The sequence below is a fragment of the Caretta caretta genome, chromosome 1 (assembly GCF_965140235.1).
Source record: "Caretta caretta isolate rCarCar2 chromosome 1, rCarCar1.hap1, whole genome shotgun sequence".
Taxonomy (NCBI): Eukaryota; Metazoa; Chordata; order Testudines; family Cheloniidae; genus Caretta; species Caretta caretta.
The window spans coordinates 241334166-241358257 of record NC_134206.1 but is presented as its reverse complement, the minus strand read 5'-3'; the positions used below and the strand labels follow the sequence as shown (position 1 = coordinate 241358257).

At 42.3% G+C, this 24092-nt stretch overlaps 1 protein-coding gene and 1 long non-coding RNA gene across 5 annotated transcripts in view; one reads left to right on the top strand and one right to left on the bottom strand.

Annotated features, from left to right (window-relative positions):
- Positions 1 to 24092, top strand: part of PEX26 (peroxisomal biogenesis factor 26) — a 32777-nt gene that overhangs the window by 7865 nt on the left and 820 nt on the right. Inside the window, exons 3-5 of one of the 2 annotated variants that reach the window (XM_048828467.2) lie at positions 1126 to 1439; positions 7425 to 7571; positions 8457 to 11494. In XM_048828467.2, the coding sequence (XP_048684424.1) occupies positions 1126 to 1439; positions 7425 to 7571; positions 8457 to 8560 (565 nt within the window). In that variant the 3' untranslated portion in view covers positions 8561 to 11494. Of the gene's footprint in view, positions 1 to 1125; positions 1440 to 7424; positions 7572 to 8456; positions 11495 to 24092 lie in introns of those variants that run through there. The other variant, XM_048828493.2, reaches the window with a different exon arrangement.
- Positions 15354 to 24092, bottom strand: part of LOC142069807 (uncharacterized) — a 46039-nt gene continuing 37300 nt past the window's right edge. For 2 of the 3 annotated variants that reach the window (XR_012665785.1, XR_012665789.1), the window contains one exon: positions 15354 to 15725. This is a non-coding gene — a long non-coding RNA (uncharacterized LOC142069807). Of the gene's footprint in view, positions 15726 to 17423; positions 17486 to 24092 lie in introns of those variants that run through there. The other variant, XR_012665788.1, reaches the window with a different exon arrangement.

Sequence of the window (24092 nt, the reverse complement as noted above, 5' to 3'; positions counted from 1 at the left end):
CCTTAGAAGTACAGGCGTCTTAGAAGAAGGTGTGCAGGAGTCTTATTACTGAGAGCATGGAGTCGTGGAAGGATCTGGCCTCTCTAGGAAGGAGGGGAAAATGGATTTGATGCTTGTTATTGGGGGAGGAGATTGAGGAGGGCTTGGCAGCTGTGGCAAGGGGGTTGGGTCATGATTAACCAAGCCTGAGCAAAGAGTATTATTCAGGGCTATGAAAAGCCACATGCACCTTGAGAGCCTTAAATGAGTGTAATGGGTCTCGGGACATTTGATTCTCAGATTACTGCATTTCACCCATTAGTCAAATCTGTGTATTTGCCAGCCTTTAGGACCCCTCATGTCAAAACCCAAAGGGTCTGAGAACTGCCCAGGAAAGTACTGCCTGATGTGTCTCGTTAAGTCATGAATTTCATGGCCTTAGCAAAGACTCAGACTCTGTGATGCCATCAGTAAGTGCAGGGAGAAGGTCACATGTCACCCCCAGTGAAGAGCATGTGTTTTAAGATGATAAAATTTACATCTTAACAGTGACTGCTGTACTAGACCTTTGCTCCCTGCATCAAGTGATGAAAGTCTGGGAACGTTGCTGGGGGAGGAAGGAAGCTTGGCCTCTGCGGGTGTCTGCACTGCACTGGGGAGGTGTCATTCCTACTGTGGGTAGATCGACTCGCCCTAGCTCAGCTCAAGCTAGTGCACTAAAAATAGTAGTGTGGACGTTGTGGCACTGGTGATAGTTTAGGCTAGCCATCCGAATCCCAGCCCCCTGCCTTCCCCTTGGGTCCGAGCTCGGGTGGCTAGGCCAAGCTGCCACCAGTGCTGTAGCAGCTATGCTGCTGTTTCTAGTGCAGTAGCTTGACCTGACCTAGGAATCACACCTCCCTGCTGGGAATCATGTCTGTCTACCCATGCTGGGAATCACACCTCCCTGCTGCAGTGTAGACACATGCTGAGGGGTTGCTTCATATTGCTTTCTAGGGACTCCCTCCCTCTCTGCGTGGAGTGCAGATTGTCACTGAGGGATCTATGTCCAGTCCTGGTTATAGATGACTGAAGTTGGTAACTGTAAGTGATCTCAACTTTGCAAATAGTTTGTAGTGTAACATTCATTTTTTTCTTGCATTCTAGCATCCTATTGTACAGCACAGTGAAGGAGCCCCACGTGATGTTGGAAGTTGACAATTATTGGCTGAGAGATCTAACCAATCAGAGTCTGCCTTCGTATGGCACCTTGATGGAGTTGCATCTGTTGCATGTGTTGCTTCCCCTTGGACAATTTGTGGAGGCAGAGGATCTGGTACAGGGCTGTGAAGCTTTCAGTAAAGAGCAACAACTTGAGGCCCTGAGCACCATTAACAAGAGGAGGTGTCAGTGGGTGCAGCAGGAAGAGACACAATCAGGCCCTGAAGAGCAACCAGCCACAGCAAGGGAGAAGTTGTTAGGTAGGCGCTCTCTCTAAGCCTCACAATCCTGCTTTCCTCTTCCGAGGTGTAGAAGAGGGAGTGATTGAACTTGGGCCAAATCATTCTTTATTTTTATTTAGACTTATGTTAAGTGTTTTACCTACTTGCTCTTGGTGCTTTCACTATAGTTACAACTCACAATGTCGAAATGCAGCTCAACGCATACAATCTCCAGATTGCCTCTCCCCCTCACATAACCACTATCTGCTAATAAATAATAATTCATCTCAGCCCCCTTTCTTGTACCCCAGTTCCCTCAGCTTGGCTCCTTCCCAAATGTTCAGGAGAAAAGCTAGACTTTGCAGCACATCCAGAAGGCCAGCAAATCTGGCAGGTAGAGAGGAGAAGCGAGTTTCAAATCTAAAAGTCCTTCACAGAGAACTGCCCTGCGAGTAGCCTCCTCCCATCTACAATGAGGGAGTTGCAATTTTGCAGTCCTCACAACAGTGGCAGCATTGTATGAGGGAAGAGGTGGTACCTCAACAAACCCAAACTACTTAAGGGCTTTTAAATTAAAATAAAGACTTCAAACTGTGCTCAGAAATCCACAGTATTCCAAGCTCCCCATGTCTGTTTAGTTTTTGACTTCTCTGCTGGATGCCAATTGCAATGGTGTTTTTTTGTGGGATTTGAATATTGTCCACTAGGAACAGAGGTGAAAGCTACCCACTTATTTCCACACATCAAGCTGCCAATACATGGGTTGACTGTTCAGTGTTCATTACCAACTAGGGCTAGATTCAAACTGGTGTTTTAGGAGGAAGAGGCTTTGTATCCATTACCAGTTTTATCTCTTTCTTTTTTATCATGGCCAGTTGGATGACTGAACAGCCAGTTCCCCTTTCTGAACCTATCCAAGGTTGGTAGTGACTGAAAGTCTTATGGGAAGTGGTTTCAGTTTCAGCAAGTTTCTAGGTCTCAAAATTCCATCACAGCTGGCACTAGTTGGTACCCATTTCTGCTGGAGCAACAGGAGCAGCTACCCAACATACTATTAGGCCTGGTCTACACTTAAAATATAGGTTGACCTAGCTACAGTGCTCAGGGGTGTAAAAAAAAGCCACACCCCTGTGCACCCTGACTATGCCAACCTAACCCCCAGTGTAGACACAGCTAGGTTGACAGAAGAATGCTTCCATCAATCTAAAAAAGAAAAGGAGTACTTGTGGCACCTTAGAGACTAACCAATTTATTTGAGCATAAGCTTTTGTGAGCTACAGCTCACTTCATCGGATGCATACTGTGGAAACTGCAGAAGACATTATATACACAGAGACCATGAAACAATACCTCCTCCCACCCCACTCTCCTGCTGGTAATAGCTTATCTAAAGTGATCACTCTCCTTACAATGTGTATGATAATCAAGTTGGGCCATTTCCAGCATAAATCCAAGTTTAACCAGAACGTCGGGGGTGGGGGTGGGGGGGAAGGAAAAAACAAGGGGAAATAGGCTACCTTGCATAATGACTTAGCCACTCCCAGTCTCTATTTAAGCCTAAATTAATAGTATCCAATTTGCAAATGAATTCCAATTCAGCAGTTTCTCGCTGGAGTCTGGATTTGAAGTTTTTTTGTTTTAAGATAGCGACCTTCATGTCTGTAATTGCGTGACCAGAGAGATTGAAGTGTTCTCCACTGGTTTATGAATGCTATAATTCTTGACATCTGATTTGTGTCCATTTATTCTTTTACGTAGAGACTGTCCAGTTTGACCAATGTACATGGCAGAGGGGCATTGCTGGCACATGATGGCATATATCACATTGGTGGATGTGCAGGTGAACGAGCCTCTGATAGTGTGGCTGATGTTATTAGGCCCTGTGATGGTGTCCCCTGAATAGATATGTGGGCACAGTTGGCAACGGGCTTTGTTGCAAGGATAGGTTCCTGGGTTAGTGGTTCTGTTGTGTGGTATGTGGTTGTTGGTGAGTATTTGCTTCAGATTGGGGGGCTGTCTGTAGGCAAGGACTGGCCTGTCTCCCAAGATTTGTGAGAGTGTTGGGTCATCCTTCAGGATAGGTTGTAGATCCTTAATAATGCATTGGAGAGGTTTTAGTTGGGGGCTGAAGGTGACGGCTAGTGGCGTTCTGTTATTTTCTTTGTTGGGCCTGTCCTGTAGTAGGTGACTTCTGGGGAACTCTTCTGGCTCTATCAATCTGTTTCTTCACTTCCGCAGGTGGGTATTGTAGTTGTAAGAATGCTTGATAGAGATCTTGTAGGTGCTTGTCTCTGTCTGAGGGGTTGTAGCAAATGCGGTTGTATCGCAGAGCTTGGCTGTAGACGATGGATCGTGTGGTATGGTCGGGGTGAAAGCTGGAGGCATGTAGGTAGGAATAGCGGTCAGTAGGTTTCCGGTATAGGGTGGTGTTTATGTGACCATTGTTTATTAGCACTGTAGTGTCCAGGAAGTGGATCTCTTGTGTGGACTGGACCAGGCTGAGGTTGATGGTGGGATGGAAATTGTTGAAATCATGGTGGAATTCCTCAAGGGCTTCTTTTCCATGGGTCCAGATGATGAAGATGTCATCAATATAGCGCAAGTAGAGTAGGGGCGTTAGGGAAGCTGAGGAAGCGTTGTTCTAAATCAGCCATAAAAATGTTGGCATACTGTGGGGCCATGCGGGTACCCATAGCAGTGCCGCTGATCTGAAGGTATACATTGTCCCCAAATGTAAAATAGTTATGGGTAAGGACAAAGTCACAAAGTTCAGCCACCAGGTTAGCCGTGACATTATCGGGGATAGTGTTCTTGACGGCTTGTAGTCCATCTTTGTGTGGAATGTTGGTGTAGAGGGCTTCTACATCCATAGTGGCCAGGATGGTGTTATCAGGAATATCACCGATGGATTGTAGTTTCCTCAGGAAATCAGTGGTGTCTCGAAGGTAGCTGGGAGTGCTGGTAGCGTAGGGCCTGAGGAGGGAGTCTACATAGCCAGACAATCCTGCTGTCAGGGTGCCAATGCCTGAGATGATGGGGCACCCAGGATTTCCAGGTTTATGGATCTTAGGTAGTAGACAGAATATCCCAGGTCGGGGTTCCAGGGGTGTGTCTGTGCGTATTTGATCTTGTGCTTTTTCAGGAAGTTTCTTGAGCAAATGCTGTAGTTGCTTTTGGTAACTCTCAGTGGGATCATAGGGTAATGGCTTGTAGAAAGTGGTGTTGGAGAGCTGCCGAGCAGCCTCTTGTTCATATTCCGACCTATTCATGATGACAACAGCACCTCCTTTGTCAGCCTTTTTGATTATGATGTCAGAGTTGTTTCTGAGGCTGTGGATGGCATTGTGTTCTGCACGGCTGAGGTTATGGGGCAAGTGATGCTGCTTTTCCACAATTTCAGCCCGTGCACGTTGGCGGAAGCACTCTATGTAGAAGTCCAGTCTGCTGTTTCGACCTTCAGGAGGAGTCCACCTAAAATCCTTCTTTTTGTAATGTTGGTAGGGAGGCCTCTGTGGATTAGTATGTTGTTCAGAGGTATTTTGGAAATATTCCTTGAGTTGGAGACGTCGAAAATAGGATTCTAGGTCACCACAGAACTGTATCATGTTCGTGGGGGTGGAGGAGCAGAAGGAGAGGCCCCGAGATAGGACACCTTCTTCTGCTGGGCTGAGAGTATAGTTGGATAGGTTAACAATATTGCTGGGTGGGTTGACGGAACCATTGCTGTGGCCCCTTGTAGCATGTAGTAGTTTAGAAAGTTTAGTGTCCTTTTTCTTTTTTAGAGAAGCAAAGTGTGCGTTGTAAATGGCTTGTCTAGTTTTAGTAAATTCCAGCCACGAGGAAGTTTGTGTGGAAGGTTGGTTTTTTATGAGAGTATCCAGTTCTGAGAGCTCATTCTTAATCTTTCCCTGTTTGCTGTAGAGGATGTTGATCAGGTGATTCCGCAGTTTCTTTGAGAGCGTGTGGCACAAGCTGTCAGCATAGTCTGTGTGGTATGTAGATTGTAATGGATTTTTTACCTTCAGTCCTTTTGGTACGATGTCCATCTGTTTGCATTTGGAAAGGAAGATGATGTCTGTCTGTATCTGTACAGGTTTTTTCATGCAGTTGATAGATTTCCTCTCCATACGGCACTTTAAATAAGCTATTACCAGCAGGAGAGTGGGGTGGGAGGAGGTATTGTTTCATGGTCTCTGTGTATATAATGTCTTCTGCAGTTTCCACAGTATGCATCCGATGAAGTGAGCTGTAGCTCACGAAATCTTATGCTCAAATAAATTGGTTAGTCTCTAAGGTGCCACAAGAACTCCTTTTCTTTTTGCGAATACAGACTAACACGGCTGTTACTCTGAAACCTTCCATCAATCTAACAGTTGCTCGGGGAGGTGGATTTCCTAGAGTGATAGACAGACCCCATCCGTCACTGTAGACTGCATCTACACTACAGGGTTATGCCAGCATAGCTACAGTGCCATATCTATATTATGCTAGTTTCCATAGTGTAGACATGGCCTTAGTCTGCTAGCTTAGTGGGTATTAACTGTTAACTAACAATATTGCCAGGGGATGTTCCTTTTGACCTCTTACATGGCATGTGCATAAACAAAGTAGTAAACCAAATGCTCTTGCTTGATAAGAGTTGCAAGGGCGAAGTTTATCTTTCACATTGGCAAAGACTAAGAAAATTATTTTCTAGTTTCTAAAATATACTACCAAAGAAATATGTAAAAACGTGCAATTAAAACTTAAGACAGATGACTTTTCCTCTAAGGGCTTATGTAGTTGCCAGTGTGAACTTTCTACTATCTTCCCATTAATAATTTTCTTTATTTTATTCTCCTTTTTTGAGCCCATGTAGTAGAATCTATGGGTGGGATTTAAGCACCTATTAAACCTAAGAATTCCCAATTAATCCAGGAATTCTTGTCTCCACGGGGCTCCAGCACCTGGCTGGGGTATCCCTCCCTTATGGGACATCAGTATTTATAATTGTATAAAGTCCTTTGGGTACAAGCTTCCCACAGAGTTTCCTCCTCAGTAACAACTACCACAAAGCTTTTAGAAAGAAAACAGGAAAAGAAAGCAACACACCTCTGTTAATAGCTGCCCAACTAGGAAGATGTGGATTGCGGGAGCCAATCTGATGTTACATCCTTGCTAATAGCAGACAGGTCAGGAGTGCTTGAGGAACCCAGGGGTGAACACAGTATTCCTCTTTAAATAGCTGCCCTGTCATGGGCTGCATCACTCACCAGCAGGCTGGTACCTTCTCCTGGCCACTCTGGAGATTAGCTGGAGGCCACCACCCCCGTCCATGGCTTGCACATCATCACTCTGTCTCTGCATCTGGCAGTGGCCCCTCTTGCAGCCTCAGGAACCGCAGCATCCTCTTTTGTGACTTGACCCTCCAGCTGTGTCACCATCTGGGTTCCTCCCTTTTAGGGGTTAGGGTCTCAGTCCACCCACTACTCCAGGTCCCAACCCAGGGACGTTACAGATAGCAGCCTCTTGCTGCGACTTTTTAATTTCTCCCAATGCTGTTATGTTTCCCTGGGCCACTTCCCCATGGCCCCAGCACCCTCTTCGCCCTAACCTCAGGATATCCAACTACCCAGCCCCAGCAGCCAATTAGGAGCTCCTTCTTGCTCCCCCATCCTGTGAGTAGTTGCTCTGTCCAATATGTACTAGAGACACAGTCCTCACTCCTTGAGCTCCCAGCAGCAGCTTAACTTGCTCTGCTCTGCTCTGCCCTAAAGCTCCTTTTGTGTGAGCTTGCTGGGCCCTGATTGGTTGTTCCTGCAACTCCTCCCTGATTGGCTGCACTCATGCAGTCTCTCTGGACCACTCAGAGGACTCACCTCCACTGCTTGCTGCTGAGGTTAACCCTTCCTAGTCTAGTGTGGGGCAGACACCCCATCACATGCTCCATCGAGAGAGTTTTTGGAACCCAGCAGCTCTTCTGTGCGGTCTTATTTTCCTTGCTTTAACCCTTTCATTTAACCACCTCTTGTCCTTGTATTCCAGGCTCTGTGTCCCGAAAGTTGTTGAACATATTAACAGTGCTGCGTAGAGCACTGGGATCCATGTCAAGCCACTTCTGTTCCAGTCCTTACAAAAAGACACTCTTGGCTGCTCTTATAGTGTGCCTTGTTGTGGTGAGACTAGACCCAGGTATGTGATTAAGGCTTCTGAATGTTATTTGTTTTCTGTCTTATGGTTAAGAACAAGAAACTGGGCATTGCTAGCGGTGGGCTTGGAAGAGGAACATTTATTCAAGCCTCTCTCCGTAGGAGTGACTGTGAGATAGGGTGCAGGAGTGGTGGGTGTGTGGGAGCTCACAGCTACTATATTTCCAGCTTTTTCCACTAAAAATCACTGAAGGCAGATGTGTAGGACAGCTGGCTGTAAATAAACCTATAGCTACTGCATCCACAGCCTTTCCTAACGAAAGGTACTGTCGGAAACTGTTCTGAAGCACAGGCTATGGGCAGTTCGCAGCTATCCAGTGCCAGACTGTGCCTCTGTCAGAGAAAGATGCTGGAAGGGTGTTGGCTGTGGGAAGTAAAGTGGTAAGAATGGTTGTGATTGGTGAACTTTAGCAAAGTAATTTAGCTGTAACCTCGACCTTGATCTACTTAAGCTACAAGCCAACCCAAAACTACCCTAAAAAGCACTCATTAGCATTCAGAAAGTGTGTGGATATAGATTTCCCCCTCTGTTTTGTAATGAATGTCTCTGCTAGTCCTAAGAATCTTCATTACTGAGGCACATGCTAATTACCCCCCTGCAGAGGGGACTTTTGAGTCTTCAGTGTTGTTCTGTCAATCAGCCTTTGCAGGGTGAAGCATAGCTTACTGGGGATGAGAGCAACACCCTCTTCTCTATGCCCTGCAGCTTCTGCTAGGTGAGAGTCTGAGCACTCACCTGGGCGGGAATAAAGAGAAAGCAAAGCTGATGGCTTCCCTTGACCTGAGTGGAGATCAGCTCTTTCTAAGTCTGAGTTTATAAAGAGAAGGGTAGGAAACATTAATGAAATACTTTTGTTTTATTCTGCAGCTGCTCCCACGTCCCTACCCTTCCTTTACAGGCTGGTCCAGCTCTGCCATCAGGCATGGGTGGCTATATTTTCTCTGCTCTACAGGCCTCCACTTCAAGACTAAGCGGCTTTATGAAGTGTTAAAAGTCTTTTGTCTCTGTCGCTGTGCAAGTGGCAGCTTGTCTTGAGGATTTTAATCAGGCTCTTCAAGGGCTCCTGAGACCAATGTACTAATTAAAATGACCACAATGGGTCCCGTGCAGTGACATCTTCCTCTCTTGCCAGACTAAGAACCTGGCCTAGTGCTGTCTGGATTTTGAAACTGCCTCCGCTACTTGTCTCCCTGTGCTATGCAGCCATGCAGCACAGTACTAACCCTGGAGGAATGTGCACATACAGGGTTTTAGCCGTGCTCCTCTAATCCATGTCTTATTTAGATGCTCCTTAAAGTGGTTGCTTTTGGTGTGGATCCCAAGTGAGAGTCTGTAGCCAATGGCAAAGAACAATGACAGGCATTTTGAGAGATTGCACCATCCTTGCAAATGTTTTTGAAGTTGTCCAAGAAGTGGGAGTGGAATTTCAGAGGGTATGGTTATGAAAGATCTGAGCACCAAGTCTACACTGAACACTAGTAGCCAAAAAACTGTCCTGCCTTGGGACCCTTTAAATGCCCAGTTTCTGCAGCATGGGATTTAAGCCAAATATGTGGAACACAATAAAATATTGCAGACTGAAATTGGAGCCCATTCTGTTCTGAAGGCCAGAGTTTCTCTTGTGACCCTGATGTGTCTTGGCATAGTCATTCTCACTTTGGATTTAACAATCGTGGCTAAGCAAGCATATCAAGGTGACGGGGTGCATTATAAAGATGGATCTGTCAGCCCATTCTGTCCCCTGTCTGGGTGTACTGCATCCAGCACAAGCAATTATAGACCTTTCTGTCTTTCAGATGATCATTAATATTAAATATTTGACACTGGATAAGTTAGAATAGGGGACAGCAGAAAAATGGAGATAGCGAGAGACAAGAGGCAACAGAGTTGCTCTTATTAATCTTAATATGCTCCATATTTATTAGTCTAACCTGCCCAATTACTTGAATTGTCATGTAGTTTCACTGCATACTTTGTGTCTCTGTATCTCCCCTTGCTGTGCTTTCTATTTACCTATTTAGATTTAGTATACAAATAGACTCCTGGCCACATGCCTAGACATCCCAACAAGTATTTAGAATCATAATCCACAAAGAGTAATCATCCAGCAGCAAAACTGCACTCTTTCACACCAAGAGTAAATTAACAGGCCTCAAAATACATTTCCTCCAAAACCCTCCACCCCAGCACATAGTGTTCTGATGGTCAATAGATCAAAGCTACTTCAGACCAGTGGTTGGGGGAGCGACTTCCAGAGTCAAAGGGCCCTCCTGGAGAACACTGCCAGCAGTGCCTGCCCCCATACCAAGTTGGCTTCACAGCTCAAGTGCCTCCGCTGATTGTAGCTTTAGCAGTATAAAACAGGGAGAGAAGTGATTATTCAGGTAGATAAATCCCAAACCACACCCTGAACTCCCCACCTCCCTGATAACCAAGAGGCATCCAGTGCAGATCCTTATGCAACGTCCTAAATCATCCCCCCACAGCCTTCTGCCTTTGCAGTAACCATACAGTGCGGTGGGGGCTATTTCTAGTCCTTCAAAAATGGCAGCAGCACACAGGTGTCACAACAGCTGGCTGCATGCACTACAATGGTTTGTTAGCGGTTCCTCCTCGTTTAAAAGAGTCCGAGGTTCCATCTTCACTGCAAAATAACACACCTGTTTTTCTGTGGCATAACTAACATGAATTATCCTGCTGTGAAATCCTAGTGGAGACAAGGCTCTGTTGTTTTACTGAGAGGTAAACCAGGCAAGATCAACGATGCAGTGGGCGTTGGTAATATTATTAACTTTGTCTACCTCTCGCTTAGAAGAAAGTACAGGAAGCTTGTCTCCACTAGGATATTACAGCGAGGTAACTATTGTCCATTTATCTTGCTGTGAAAAACACGTGTAGGCAGTTAAGACAAAACCTTGAAGACCTTACACATATAAGGCAGAGCTCTTTGGAGCTTCATGTTATTATTTACGTGCATGTGTAATGCACTTATGGCCATCATATCTCCATGAGTTCAGTCACTGGATTCATCATTTCAAAAACTTTCAGCATAAAATAATCATATCAAGACTGTAAGGAGAAAGGCTCTGGGCTTGTTCTTATGTTCTTGTCTACATGGTGTGGCAACGGGCCCTATGGGGGTGTGATTTCTAAAATGCACTCATTTGCACATTAATTGGTCCATGTGTTCCCTCCTGGTATGCACTAAAAGTTCCCTACTGTGCTTTAACATAGTTCTGTTTCAAATAGTACTATGTTAAAGTGTACCAAGGAACTCCTGGTGCGCACCAGCATGGTCTACATGCTCTGATAAGTGTGCAAACGAAGTGAACTTTAGAAATCACACCCCTGTAGAGTGCACTGCCGCACAACTTAGACAAACCCTCTCTGTAACTCTTCTAAGAATGACTAGTTTGTACTTCCCAGTCTCCTATATTGCAGGATCTACCTATGTACATAGCTTTGTGACCTAGTCACTGTAGTATCTGAGTGAGTCAAATGCGCTTACTGATCATATGTAGTCTGTCTTCTGCTAACTAGGTGGTAGTTAACATTTCCTCTGGCTCATTGTTTCAAATTTCTGTTTGTAGCCATGCTTGTGATATTAGGATTATGGTCTGGGAGGAGCATGCATGGTGATCTTGATTTCTGCTTAGAGGTTGCTTGATAATGTCTTAACTGTTCATTTCCATGGATCTTTTTAATATGTGTGAGTGATGCATAGATTAGCCACCTCAAATTTCTCCTAGTACTTTGTTTTTTAATTAGAATGTTTTTCATTGTGTTTAGCACATAATGAGACAAAGGATGGTGGAAACAGAAAAATAACACTTATGCAGTTTTAATGGTTTTATTAATTTAATTTTAAATACTTAATTTGCAGAATAAAAATTACTATTTATGTAGTCCGTTATATTGTGATGCTCCGTCTGGCTAGTCACAAAACAGTCTTTCACCACACTGGCATATATTGTTAAAAATATTTACATTTAGTGCATTGACACTTGGCAATTTCCAAATAATTCTTTGGAAATAGGTTTCACTGCAAACAGTGGCCTTGATTCTGCAAACACATGCTTTAATTAGGTGACTAGTACCATTCAGTTCTATGGGACTAACTACCCAATTAAAAAGAAAAGGAGGATATGTGGCACCTTAGAGACTAACAAATTTATCTGAGCATAAGCTTTCGTGAGCTACAGCTCACTTCATCGGAATGCATTCCGATGAAGTGAGCTGTAGCTCATGAAAGCTTATGCTCAAATAAATTTGTTAGTCTCTAAGGTGCCACATGTCCTCCTTTTCTTTTTGCAGATACAGACTAACATGGCTGCTACTCTGATACTCAGTTAAGTCTACTCATGTGCAATAGTGTTTGCAGGGTCACAGCTTGTATTTTCATATAATGGATCAGAGTATTGAATATTTTTTTGCATATCTTCCCAGATGCTTTCAATTAAAGATGCAACATATATTGTTCATATGTTAAACTTTTTAACATGAAGCAGTATTTATCTATTCATGATTTATGTATGTTTGTATATACTTAAATGGCCAAAAATTTACAGAAACATGCAACAAAGAGTAAAGTATTGAATAATTCTTCATCTGTCGTTACATTATTTTCCCCTATCCCTTACCAGAGTCAAAGAGCTTGTTACCATGAAGGAAGATGCCAGTATACATACCTTCTGTAGATGTGATAATTCTGCCACCAAACCCTTGCTGTAGGGGGGAGGGGTGTTTACACTTTTTCTGACTGTCTCCAGGAGTTTGAGATGATTCTACTGCTATCTGACCTCCTGTTGTAGGAGGCTGAAGGTTATATTGACACATATTCCCTACAGGGAACTGAAAAATGCCAGGGGAGAAGTACAGCAGCATCGACTGCTTCTAAGTGGAGACTATGGAGAGCAGGAGGAAGATGAAGCTTGGTGACTTTTTGTTGTGCACAGGTGATCAAATAATCTACCACTGAGATCTCGATACATTTCTCCTTCCCTTCACTGACACATTTCAATCAACAGAATTTACCACATGCTAAATAACTCAATCACCATAATTTCTCTCCAGTTACCTCTGATGTCATGTAGGCCCACATCCTCAAAGGTATTTAGGTACCTAACACTTGCTGAATATCTGGACCTAAGGGCTTGTCTACATTGGTGCTTTACAGCGTTGCAACTGGCTCGCTCAGGGGTGTGAAAGAACACCCCCCCCGAGCGCTGCAAGTTTCAACGCTGTAATGTGCCAGTATAGACAGTGCATTAGTAGCTACGCCCTTCATGGAGGTGGGTTTTTTTAGAGCGCTGGGAGAGCTCTCTCCCAGTGCTGGGCTGCGACTACACAAGCCATGTTAAAGTGCTGCCGTGGCAGCACTTTAACGTTGCCAGTGAAGACGTGCCCTGAGACACAACATGAAAATGACCTCAGCTATTGACATTGCCCTGACTATAATTATAATAATTAGATATAACAGTTAAAAAGGTTGCTCAATTACAAACATTTCTTTATCTGCAGCATATTCACCACTTAATAAGTTTTAACTATATGGAAAGTTTAGTTAAATCGCAGTTAGCTCATGTGATTAACTCAAAAAAATTAATCGGGATTAATTGCACTGTTAAACAGTAGAATAACAATTGAAATGTATTAAATATTTTTGGATGTTTTTCTCTATTTTCAAATATATTGGTTTCTGTTACAACACAGAATACAAAGTGTACAATGCTCACTTTATTATTTTTTATTACAAATATTTGCACTGTAAAAATGATAAAAGAAATAGTATTTTTCAGTTCACTTCATACAAGTACTGTAGTGCAATTTCTTTATCATGAAAATGCAACTTACAAATGTAGATTTATTTATTTTTTTGTTACGTAGCTGCACTCAAAAACAAAACAAGGCAAAACTTTAGAGCCTACAAGTCCACTCAGTCCTACTTCTTGTTCAGCCAATCGCAAAGACAAACAAGTTTGTTTACATTTACGGGAGATAATGCTGCCCACTTCTTATTAACAATGTCCCCAGAAAGTGAGAACAGGCATTCACGTGGGACTTTTGTAGCCAGTATTGCAAGGTATTTACGTGCCAGATATGCTAAACATTTGTATGCCCCTTCATGCTTTGGCCACCATTCCAGAGGACATGCTTCCATGCTGATGACACTCGTTAAAAAAAATACATAAATTAAATTTGTGACTGAACTCCTTACGGGAGAACTGTATGTCTTTGGCTCTGTTTTACCCATATTCTGCCATATATTTCATGTTACAACAGTCTCAGATGATGACTCAGCACATGTTCATTTTAAGAACACTTTCGCTGCAGATTTGACAAAATGCAAAGAAGGTACCAATGTGAGATTTCTAAAGCTAGCTACAGCACTCGACCCAAGGTTTAAGCATCTGCAGTGCCTTCCAAAATCTGAGAGGGACGAGGTGTGGCGCATGCTTTCAGAAGTCTTAAAAGAGCTACACTCCAATGTGGAAACTACAGAACCCGAACCACCAAAAAAGAAAATCAACCTTCTGCTGGTGGCATCTGACTCAGATTATAAAAATGAACATGTGTCGGTCCGCACTGCTTTTGGTTGTTATCGAGCAGAACCTGTCATCAGCATGGAAGCATGACCTCTGGAATGGTGGTTGATGCATGAAGGGACATGTGAATCTTTAGCGCATCTGGCATGTAAATAGCTTGCGATGCCGGCTGCAATAGTGCCATGCAAAATGCCTGTTCTCACTTTCAGGTGACATTGTGAACAAGAAGCAGGCAGCATTATCTCCCGCAAATGTAAACAAACTTGTTTGTCTGAGCAATTGGCTGAACAAGAAATAGGACTGAGTGGACGTGTAGGGTCGAAAGTTTTACATTGTTTTATTTTTGAATGCAGTTATTTTGTACATAATTCTACATTTGTAAATTGCACTTTCGTGATAAAGAGATTGCACTACAGTACTTGTACTAGGTGAATTGAAAAATATTTCTTTTGTTTTTTACAGTGCAAATACTTGTAAAAAATAAATATAAAGTGAGCACTGTATACTTTCTATTGTGTTGTAATTGAAATCAATATATTTGAAAATGTAGAAAATATAAAAAAATATTTAAATAAATGGTATTCTATTATATAACAGTGCAATTAATCGCAATTAATTTTTTTAATTGTGTGATTAATCGCGATTAATTTTTTAAATTGCTTGACAGCCCTAGTAACAAGCCATTTGTTAGCGATAGAAGTGTGCAAAAATTAGTTTTTAAATGAACCATTTAAAAATAATTATTGCTCAAACTAATAGATTTAAACATTTGAAAAACTCTTTATTTAATGTTTGGGGAGGATACATTAAATTATTCATACATAACTAAGAGGTTTAATCTCTGCTTTAGGTGTAAATCTCAAAGTAACTTAACTATGGAACCAGAAAGATATCTCCATAATTAAAACAGTATTAAATGACATGTCTTCCACACAAAGATCCAACACTGCACTAAACCATTCAGATGCAATTACCTCTGAAGTGAACCCCCCCACACCTATTTAGTAGTGCACAGTAACAGTACAAGAGTTAAACAGGAGTGAAAAATACATTAAATTGAAGGGAAACTAAGGGGGAAGTTTATGGGAAGAATATAGTTTCCCAGCTCACAATTTGACCAGAGGCCTGCTTTTTTTGTAAGTGCTGACCACCCGGATTTCCAGTAAAGAAGTAAAGAAAAGCTGTGGGTGCTCAGCCCCTCTGACAATCATATCCCAAGATACCAAGGCTATTCTTCTGACAAGTGTCATGAAGTCTTTAAGAGCCTCATTTCTGTGTCTGTTTTTAATGCACTCTTTTCTAGTGCAATCCAAAGGTAACACTTGTTGTTTGCTATGAAGGTAGCAGTGGCACAAGCTAAACTCAAGCTAACTAATGTTCGGTGTTCACACCCAGGTGTGACAAAATTTACAAAATTACACAACTCATTTCATGGTTTGATACCTTTGCTTTTCACTTGATAAATTAATAATCACAATTGAGGGCAGTGGAAATAAACCAGAAAAAAAGTTCATGATGAATTTTGTAACATACAGTCTGCAAAGTGTAGATTTTTGTTGGTGCTCAGACTTATCAGCCATTCTCCTAAGTCCTGCAACACAAAAGCCAGAAAATATCTCAGTATTAATGAATCCTTTAAAAACAGAACATGTCTATAGAACAAAGGGTTTTAAGATCCAGTGCAGATGTCAATCAACCTATCTTTCCCTGAAAAAAAAGTAAAAAAAAGGACTGCTTCAATGCTTTTAGCTTCATGACTAAGCTAAGCTTCATATGATTTAGTCACAGCATTTTTAGTAAAAGTCATGGACAGATCACAGACAATAAACAAAAATTCACAGCCTGTGACCAGTCCATGATTTATACTATAAATACCCTTGGCTAAATCTGGGGGGGGGAGGCACTCCCGGGCGGCTGCTACTGGGGGTGGGACAGTGGCACCAGCTGCTGGGGGCTGCCGGAGCACAGTCTGCTCCAGCCACCCCAGGGGCCGCTGCTTGGGCTTTCCTGGGGCTGTCTGATCAGCTGGCCCTGGAGGCAACCGCTTTGGCAGCCCTCAGGTCAGCCATACTGGCAGCTCCAGAAGTCACAGAAAGTTATGGAATCCATGATTTCTGCAACCTCCATGACAGACACGGTGCCCTATTCATGACTGATTGGTATTCTAGAGCTCATGATCCTGAGTGCAGAACAGAGATTCTGGGTTTTCCAGGGATATTCAGCAAAAGCATGAAAACACCATTGGCCAGATTTTGATTTTGGTTACGCTGCTGCAAATCTGAATTACCTCCATTGCTCTGGCTTTACAGTGGTGTGACTGAGATCAGAATCTGGCCCCAGTTGTCTGATGATGATTTTTAAACAAATCAACTCCAGTAAAGTAAGATCACTCCAGAAATAACATTTTAGTTTTCAACATAACTCAGAGAGGTTCTCATTTGATTACAGATTCTGCAGTAAAAGAAAACATCCCTGAAGGCGGGTTCCTTTCCAAATGTTCTAGCAAGGATAAAGTTGTACACGATGGAAAACTGAATATATGTATAGGCTTTACAAATAACTTGGTAATTCATAGGTGCTGAGAAGGAATTCCATACCTTTTGCCTATATCTTCTGTGTCTTTTTTTCAGCCATGCTCCTTGATGTACCAGCTTGACTTTTTGCCACCAATACAACCATTTTAGAGAACAAATCAGTCAGGAACCAATTTACAAAAATGACTACTAATTTTGGGTGTCCACTTTGGATACTAAGTGCCTGATTTTCAGCGATACTGAGCACTCACAGCTGCCACTGACTTACTCCATTTGGCATTGTGGATGCTTAATATGTCTGAAAACAAATCCCTCTGTTGCTCAAGTTGGGCACCCAACAGATCCAGATGAGTGGACACTTCTTTACTCATTTCAGCTCTGAGGAAGAGAAGCATTTCAATGAATGAAGATGAAAACACCACTCGAATAGCGCTTGGAGTCAGAATATTATTAAAGATACGGAATAAAGTGAAAATAATAGTATTTTATCTAATAGTTAAAGTTCAATGGTAATCATATTATTTTATGTTTATCTAGTTCGTTTAAAGCACTGTGGGATACATGGACTGTAGATTGGGCCACTCGCCATCAAAAAGGTATAAAGCAGAGAGGGCCGGAGAATGGCAAGTCTGTCTTGCAAAAACTTTTGGGGTTTCCAAATTTGTTTTCATTCTTCATTGGAATGAGAACAAAAACCTTTCAAAAGTTTTCATGAAACAGAATTGTGTTGACACATCCATTTTCATATTGAAAAGGTCAGGTTTCCAGTTCAGGTCTCTCTCTCTCTCTTTCTCCACTCTGGACCTCAGAATCCTTCCTGATGAAAAAATTGTTGAAATTGATACATTTCCATGAAATGGTTCAGTTTTGATTAAATGACATAGTCGGATGAAGTATATTTAGTTGAAAATCTTCCAACCAGCTCTAGTATAAAGGATTCTTTGGAAGGAAATTTTTTGTCAAGAATGAATAGAGGGTACCGGGGTGGGGGTGGGGGGATAAGCGTGGGGGATTCCTGGAGGGAGAGAATAGAATTTGGGGTGTATCTGGTTACAGGGGGGTGGTCTTGTGTGTGTGTGTGTGTGTGTGTGTGTGTGTGTGTGAGGGGGTTAGTGATGCAAATAGGCAAGGGGTGGTGGAAAGTGAGGGTTGCCTTGGGGAGATTGTGACCTCCTCTCGGCACTGTGATGCTGTAGGGCACCAGCTGGTGTGGGGTGCATGGCCTGGGCTCCCTCCCACCAAGCTGCGTAGAGTGATACAGCAGTGGAAACATCACTATCCAAAGCTGCTGCTTTTCATCCAAAAGGGAAGGCAGCACCACTAGAGGCACTATGGTAAGGACAAATGCAGCAACTCCCCATTCAAGGCGGGAACAAGGTATTCTGGGAATGTGAGGACATGAGACTGTAGTCTCTCTATTACCTGATCTGCTCTGGAGCTGCATGAGAGGGAGAGGATTGTGGTTGCTTTTTGCTTCAGTGTTTGGAATCTGGGATGGGGGGGCTGAATGGGACCAGAGATCGATGTCTTTGATTGATAGACTATAAGGTCTGCAGAGACCTAATAATTCAACTAGTAATTCCTGCACTGAGCCCAATAATTTGCAACTGAACTTGAGTAAATTTTTCAGAAAGACACCCAGCCTTGTTTTAAAGACTTAGAGTGAGGGAAAATGTACTACACCCCTGGTTAAGGTGTTCCAATGTGTAATGACCCTCATTTAACAATTTATGCCTTATTTCCCGTATGACTTTTCCTAGCTTCAGGTTCCAGCAATTTTATCTTGTTACGCTTTTGACAGCTAGATTGAAGACTCCTCTGGTTAGTACCAGATACCTTCTTCCTGTGTAGGTACTCAGAGGCCATGATCAAGTTGCCACTGTAAGGTGTGTCCTACAGTCCTGGAATAATTCTTGCAGCTCTTTACTAAATCCTCTGCAACTCTTCAATAATTGGATCAAATCTGGCATGCACAGGGTTTGGATGCACAGACCCTGTGATGCACTAGGTGGGGGCTTTCTATTCTGCTCCATCTCATAACAGGGGAACTGAAATGCTGGATTTGAGAAGCTAACTAACGCTCACACATTCAAAGGCGAAGAAGAGGCAGATATAATTTGGGGAGGGACTACTACTTCCTTTTCCATCCCCCTCTCCGTCCCCCCCACACACACACACACTCTTAAAAACATGCTGGCAAGGTCTGCATTTTTAACTGAGGTGTGAATTTTTTTTTTAAACTTAATAAAATTTTTAAAGTACAATGTACCCTCAGTATATCCAGATGACACACGATGAAATGCCTATAATCTAGAAATGACAATGTTAAGTACTTTTGGATTCTTACAGTGTATGTGTACATGTCACTTCTTATTCAATCCATAACTTCAAGCTATTCCAAGGTAATAAATACATCCAGATTAAAACTGACAAAATTACATCTGATTAAAGGGAAAAAACGATACTTCTAAATCGTATTGTTATTTTTGACAACACAGCGGGAAATCCAGGAGCGTGGTGAAGTAGCATGCAGAGAAATAGGTCATGGACATGTACAACCTACATTTTCAGAAGGGGCTAGTGACATTGGGTCCCTAGTAGGAGACACCACCAAAGCCCGAGTCTCAGAAAGGGCTGAATACTCACCCACAGAAAAATCGGGCTCATTAAAGGGTCTCGGTTTGTAACCCCAACAGTAGAGGCATCCAAAATCATTAGCCACTTTTGAAAATTTAGATCATATTAGAAGATCTGAGCACCCATTCATTGGTGCCCACAGTCCTAGTTATGACATCATACCCCTGCTGATCATCAATGGCTTGTGTCACAGACCCCTGACCTCACTGACAGGACACTAAGTAAAGGGAGAGACTCTTGCCATTTATCACAGAGAGCACATGGGATTTATAGTGTGTCAAATACAGGCTGGGAAAAACAGTGAGGCAAATTCATCCTGGGTGGAATACCATTACATCAGTGGAATTACAAAGAGGATGAATTTGGTCTTCTGAACTATTTGGTGCCTGCTGTTTATGATTCTGTGTCTTTACTTTAGTAACATTGAATGGTTCTCATAATAGGAGATAAGATAGGAATCTAGAAACGACATAAAACTATGAGAAATGTAAAAGAGGTCATAATTTCAGGAACATAATTAACAAACTATTTTTTTCTGATTATTTTTAACTTAACTCCTCATTTATGTCCTATTCATCCTTCTGATTCTCATCTAAACTAAAATCCCTTTACACAGTGCTGGAAGTATAAAGTAGCCTTAAAGTGGGTGTAATCATAATTTATTTCCACTTTAAGGTCGTTTTACCCTGCCACAGAGGGGTAAAAGGGGTTTAGTATTAATGAGAATCAGGCCCTGTGTGGGTGTGAGAAGGGTAGCAACCCCTCCAAAACAGAAAGAGAAATGGTCAAAAGACCTGATTCAAAGCCTACTGAAATAAATGGAAGCACCCCATTTCACTCCCACTTCAATAAGCACAATCAAATTAGCCATTATTCCATGGAAATTCTCATGCTTACAATTAGCAATAGCATATTCTGTCCATAGGCCTGAAGAACTATGATGGGAAGAAAACATTCCCAATTAATTCCCTTTCATTTTAGTCCCTACAATTATATTTAAATTCTTTCCTAGTACAGGGCTTTGCTCTGGAGATCCATCCCCCACCACACACACAGCTTCACCATCTACTTAGGTGGATCTAACAACATGTGTGGACTCATGGTAGTGAATACATATGAAAAACAACAAGGTAGCTGCTACCCTGAAGATAAGACTATACTTCAGTACAGATGAAGCCTAAATCAGACTGTGCTCTAAATGTCTGCAAACTGTATAGGGTCTGGTTTTCTAGTACTGCAGTGTGGATACAGATAATAAGAACAAATGTGAACCCCCAAACTGTTAGACTGGGAATTCAGTATACAAGTTTGAGTAGGGTCAGGATTTAAATATCCTAGAGATCAGTTTACCATGCCTGGGACTCTGAGGAAGGTCCACTCTCTTCATTGTTAAAGGAACAGCAACTTATTTTAAAGCCATTTACTTTGAAACCCCGTTTCAAATCTCTTGCTTCTCTTGGCATTTCTCCCTGTGTCAGTCAAAGCATTTCCAAATTGTAGCAAGTGTAGTGAAGAAAAGGGTTTCGTGCGGATCTGCTCTGCCTTTGGGATTTATCACAGGGAGCTGATTCAAAAGGTAGAGTTAAGATATTCACTGGAAAGGAACAATATCTGATTAGGGGAAAAGGAGGCAGCTCTGCAGCCTTTATGAGGCACAAGTCCTATTATCATATTGTTATAATATTATCATATTAACCTTGATTATCATACACATTGTAAGGAGAGTGATCACTTTAGATAAACTATTACCAGCAGGAGAGTAGGGTGGGGGGAGTTATTTTTTCATGCTTTGTGTGTATAAAAAGATCTTCTACACTTTACACAGTATGCATCCGATGAAGTGAACTGTAGCTCACGAAAGCTTATGCTCAAATAAATTGGTTAGTCTCTAAGGTGCCACAAGTACTCCTTTTCTTATTATGAAATGAATAACTCTCCAGAACAAGCTTCCCACTGTGTGAGAAGATATAGAAAGAAGGTTGATTACCAGAAAGCAGCTCCTGTCTTCATCTGAACTGGGCAGAGGTTTTTCCTTTTTTGATGAATGAGCTGGCATATTCAACTTATTTACAGCACAGTGCTCGTTATAACAGCAGGAGAAGACATGGGCCAGAAACCAGAATGAAATCCGACCTCATCTGATTCTTACACTCACTAAAAACAAATAAAAATCTTATTTGTGTTTAAATAAAAATGGAACATGGCTTCACTCCTAGCTTTGGGTTTGGTTCTTGAAAACCTGAGACATGGTCAACAAGGTTTTATAAAATCAAATCCACCCTTGGTTTTGGTATCTTTAACTATCAAGGAGGCTGAGATGGTACTTTAAAACTTTGAGAATACACAGCATGTTTTTGTTTTTGACTCCAGAAACACATTCCAAAGTATAATGGTCAGGATCTCTGTGCTGTGGAGAGGGATGAGAAAAAGAAACTCTTCTTGACGATCATTCAGCACATTTGTAATACACAGTTCTTAGGAGAGCATGGTTGTGTTGATCCAGCCGTGTCTGATTCCTGAGCATGACTGAGCCAGGTCAGCATTCAGATAGGAAGGTTCCAAGAAAAATGGAGTCTGTGGAAGACATGCACATCTTTTGGGTATCAAATTGTTGCTTATAGACTACAACCAGATTACTGTACCAATGTGAGAAAACCAGAGTTTCTATTAACTCAGTAGGTAGCCTCACTTCTTTTCAGTTCAGAGGTCTGGGCTCCAGGTCTTGCTGGAATGGATTTCTTAGAAATAAGGATCATCTCTGGTTTAATCTTTAATTTAAAAACAAATCCTGAGCCCAGAATTGCCACACTATTTGATGTGCAAGCCTCAGAAGCCTATCACCAGCCTATCTTGGGGGAAATCTATAAATGGGGGCTGGGGGGTGCAGTATTACTCTTGCACGGTCATGGGAGCTGCCCTAGATATATACTGAACATACCATGTATAGTCCTTTGTGAATTGTCCCTCCATGCTGGAGCCATGAGTATGAAGGATAGGAAGACACTTTCCTTGTGAGTAGGTTTTTCCATAAGTGACTTCTGCAGGGTCTCTAGCACTTTGCTTTGAAGTAGTTAATAGTGGCCACTGCTAGACAAGAAGCTAAATGATGGTTCATTGGTCTGATCCAGTACGGCAATCCCTGTATTCCTATTCCTGCTACATGAAGAGGAAGGTAATTGAGGAAGAGGTAGCGATACAATTCTATACACCTCAGAATTCTTTGATCTCTATCAGTCTGGGGTCAGACCAGGTTATAGATCTGGAACTGGATTACTATTGATGGGAGACAATCTCCTTCTAGTAATGAACACGAGTAAGATGTCCATACAGATTCTATTAACTCTCTGTAAATAGATTCTGATGCCACTGATAAGGTACTGTTGGTTCAGGTAGAACTGCGGGCTCTTAGCAAAATCGTTCTACAGTGGGTTTGCTCCTTCCTCTGATCCCAGAGAGTAATGCTGGGCTCTTAAGTGTGGCTCTGCTTCAAGAGTCACTCTAAAACTGGCAGCATGAGTGTCATGTTCGTTGTTTCATATCAAATTTGCTTAATTTACAAATAAAAAGATGTTTCTCCTACTTGCCAGCCCTGCAAACTCAATATGGAAATCAACAAACAAGCTGAATTCTATCTTTCCGGTGCGGCATTACAAGTAACAAAAGATTCTTTAGACCAAATTATGCTTTCGCTGATACCCCAGTGAACTTAGTGGAATTGCACAGGGGTATATAACGGCTTAATTTGAAGGCATGGCGTATAGCTGTCACAGCACAAGAAAACCAGCTTGATTATCGGATCTCAGGCTGAATTTCAGGGCTGGCAGTTAGGAAACCCATCCCAATCATTTCACTTGTAAGATGAGCAAATTTAAACAGACCACAACATGGAGCCGAGGATGACGTTTTTCCAGACTGAATTTCAGAGCAGGGCTGCACTGAGACCAGTTCCAGTCTGTTCAGGGCTTTTATCTTCAAAGAGTGCTTCTCAGCTTATATAATGTAAAGGCAGTTAATGGCTTGTCCTCACTGCAAAGTTACCTTGAGTTATAACTCGAGTGTGGTTGTATTTATAGCTCAGGTTGGCTAGTCTGTCAGGGAGTATAGGCTAAAGCTTGAGTTAGCACAACTCACCCACGACTGCTCTGCTGCATGGACCCAGGCTAGCGCCACTTGAATGCGGCTAGTTTAGTCCTCCAGCTTTTTCCTGTGATTCCCCCCATGTGCCCAAGCAGGACAGAGAAGTGCTACCACAATTCACTGAGAAAGAAATCATACTGCATCACAGCTTGCAGCATTGTAAGGAACCATGCGATATGCCCTCAGAAGTTTCAGTGCCATACGAGTGAGTGGAGCATCAGCGTGGACACAGCAGATTGAGTGTTGTCTGGCAGTGTGACTGCTCTCATTTGAGCTAGTTTAACTCCAGAGGATTAATTCAAGTGTAGATAACACAAGTTCATGCTGCAGTGAAGACATACCCTAAGACTGACTAGGAAGTGCTTGCTAAAATATCTTATGTTTCACTATAGCTCATCCAGCAGCAAATGCTTACCCAAAGGGATTTTTGTAATTCATACTCTTTGGTGGTCTATAGAGCAAACTTCGGGGCAAGAGACATTTATTTTGTTAAGCATTTAATTATTTTTGGTTTGTGTTTTAGTTTTATGTAATTACAGTGCTTAGCTGACGTGACAATAACCACTTTGGAAATTGATTAAATATATATATGTGCTTGCTCAAAATATGCTTCAATGACACTGACTGCTGCACAGCCATGTCGAAATGTG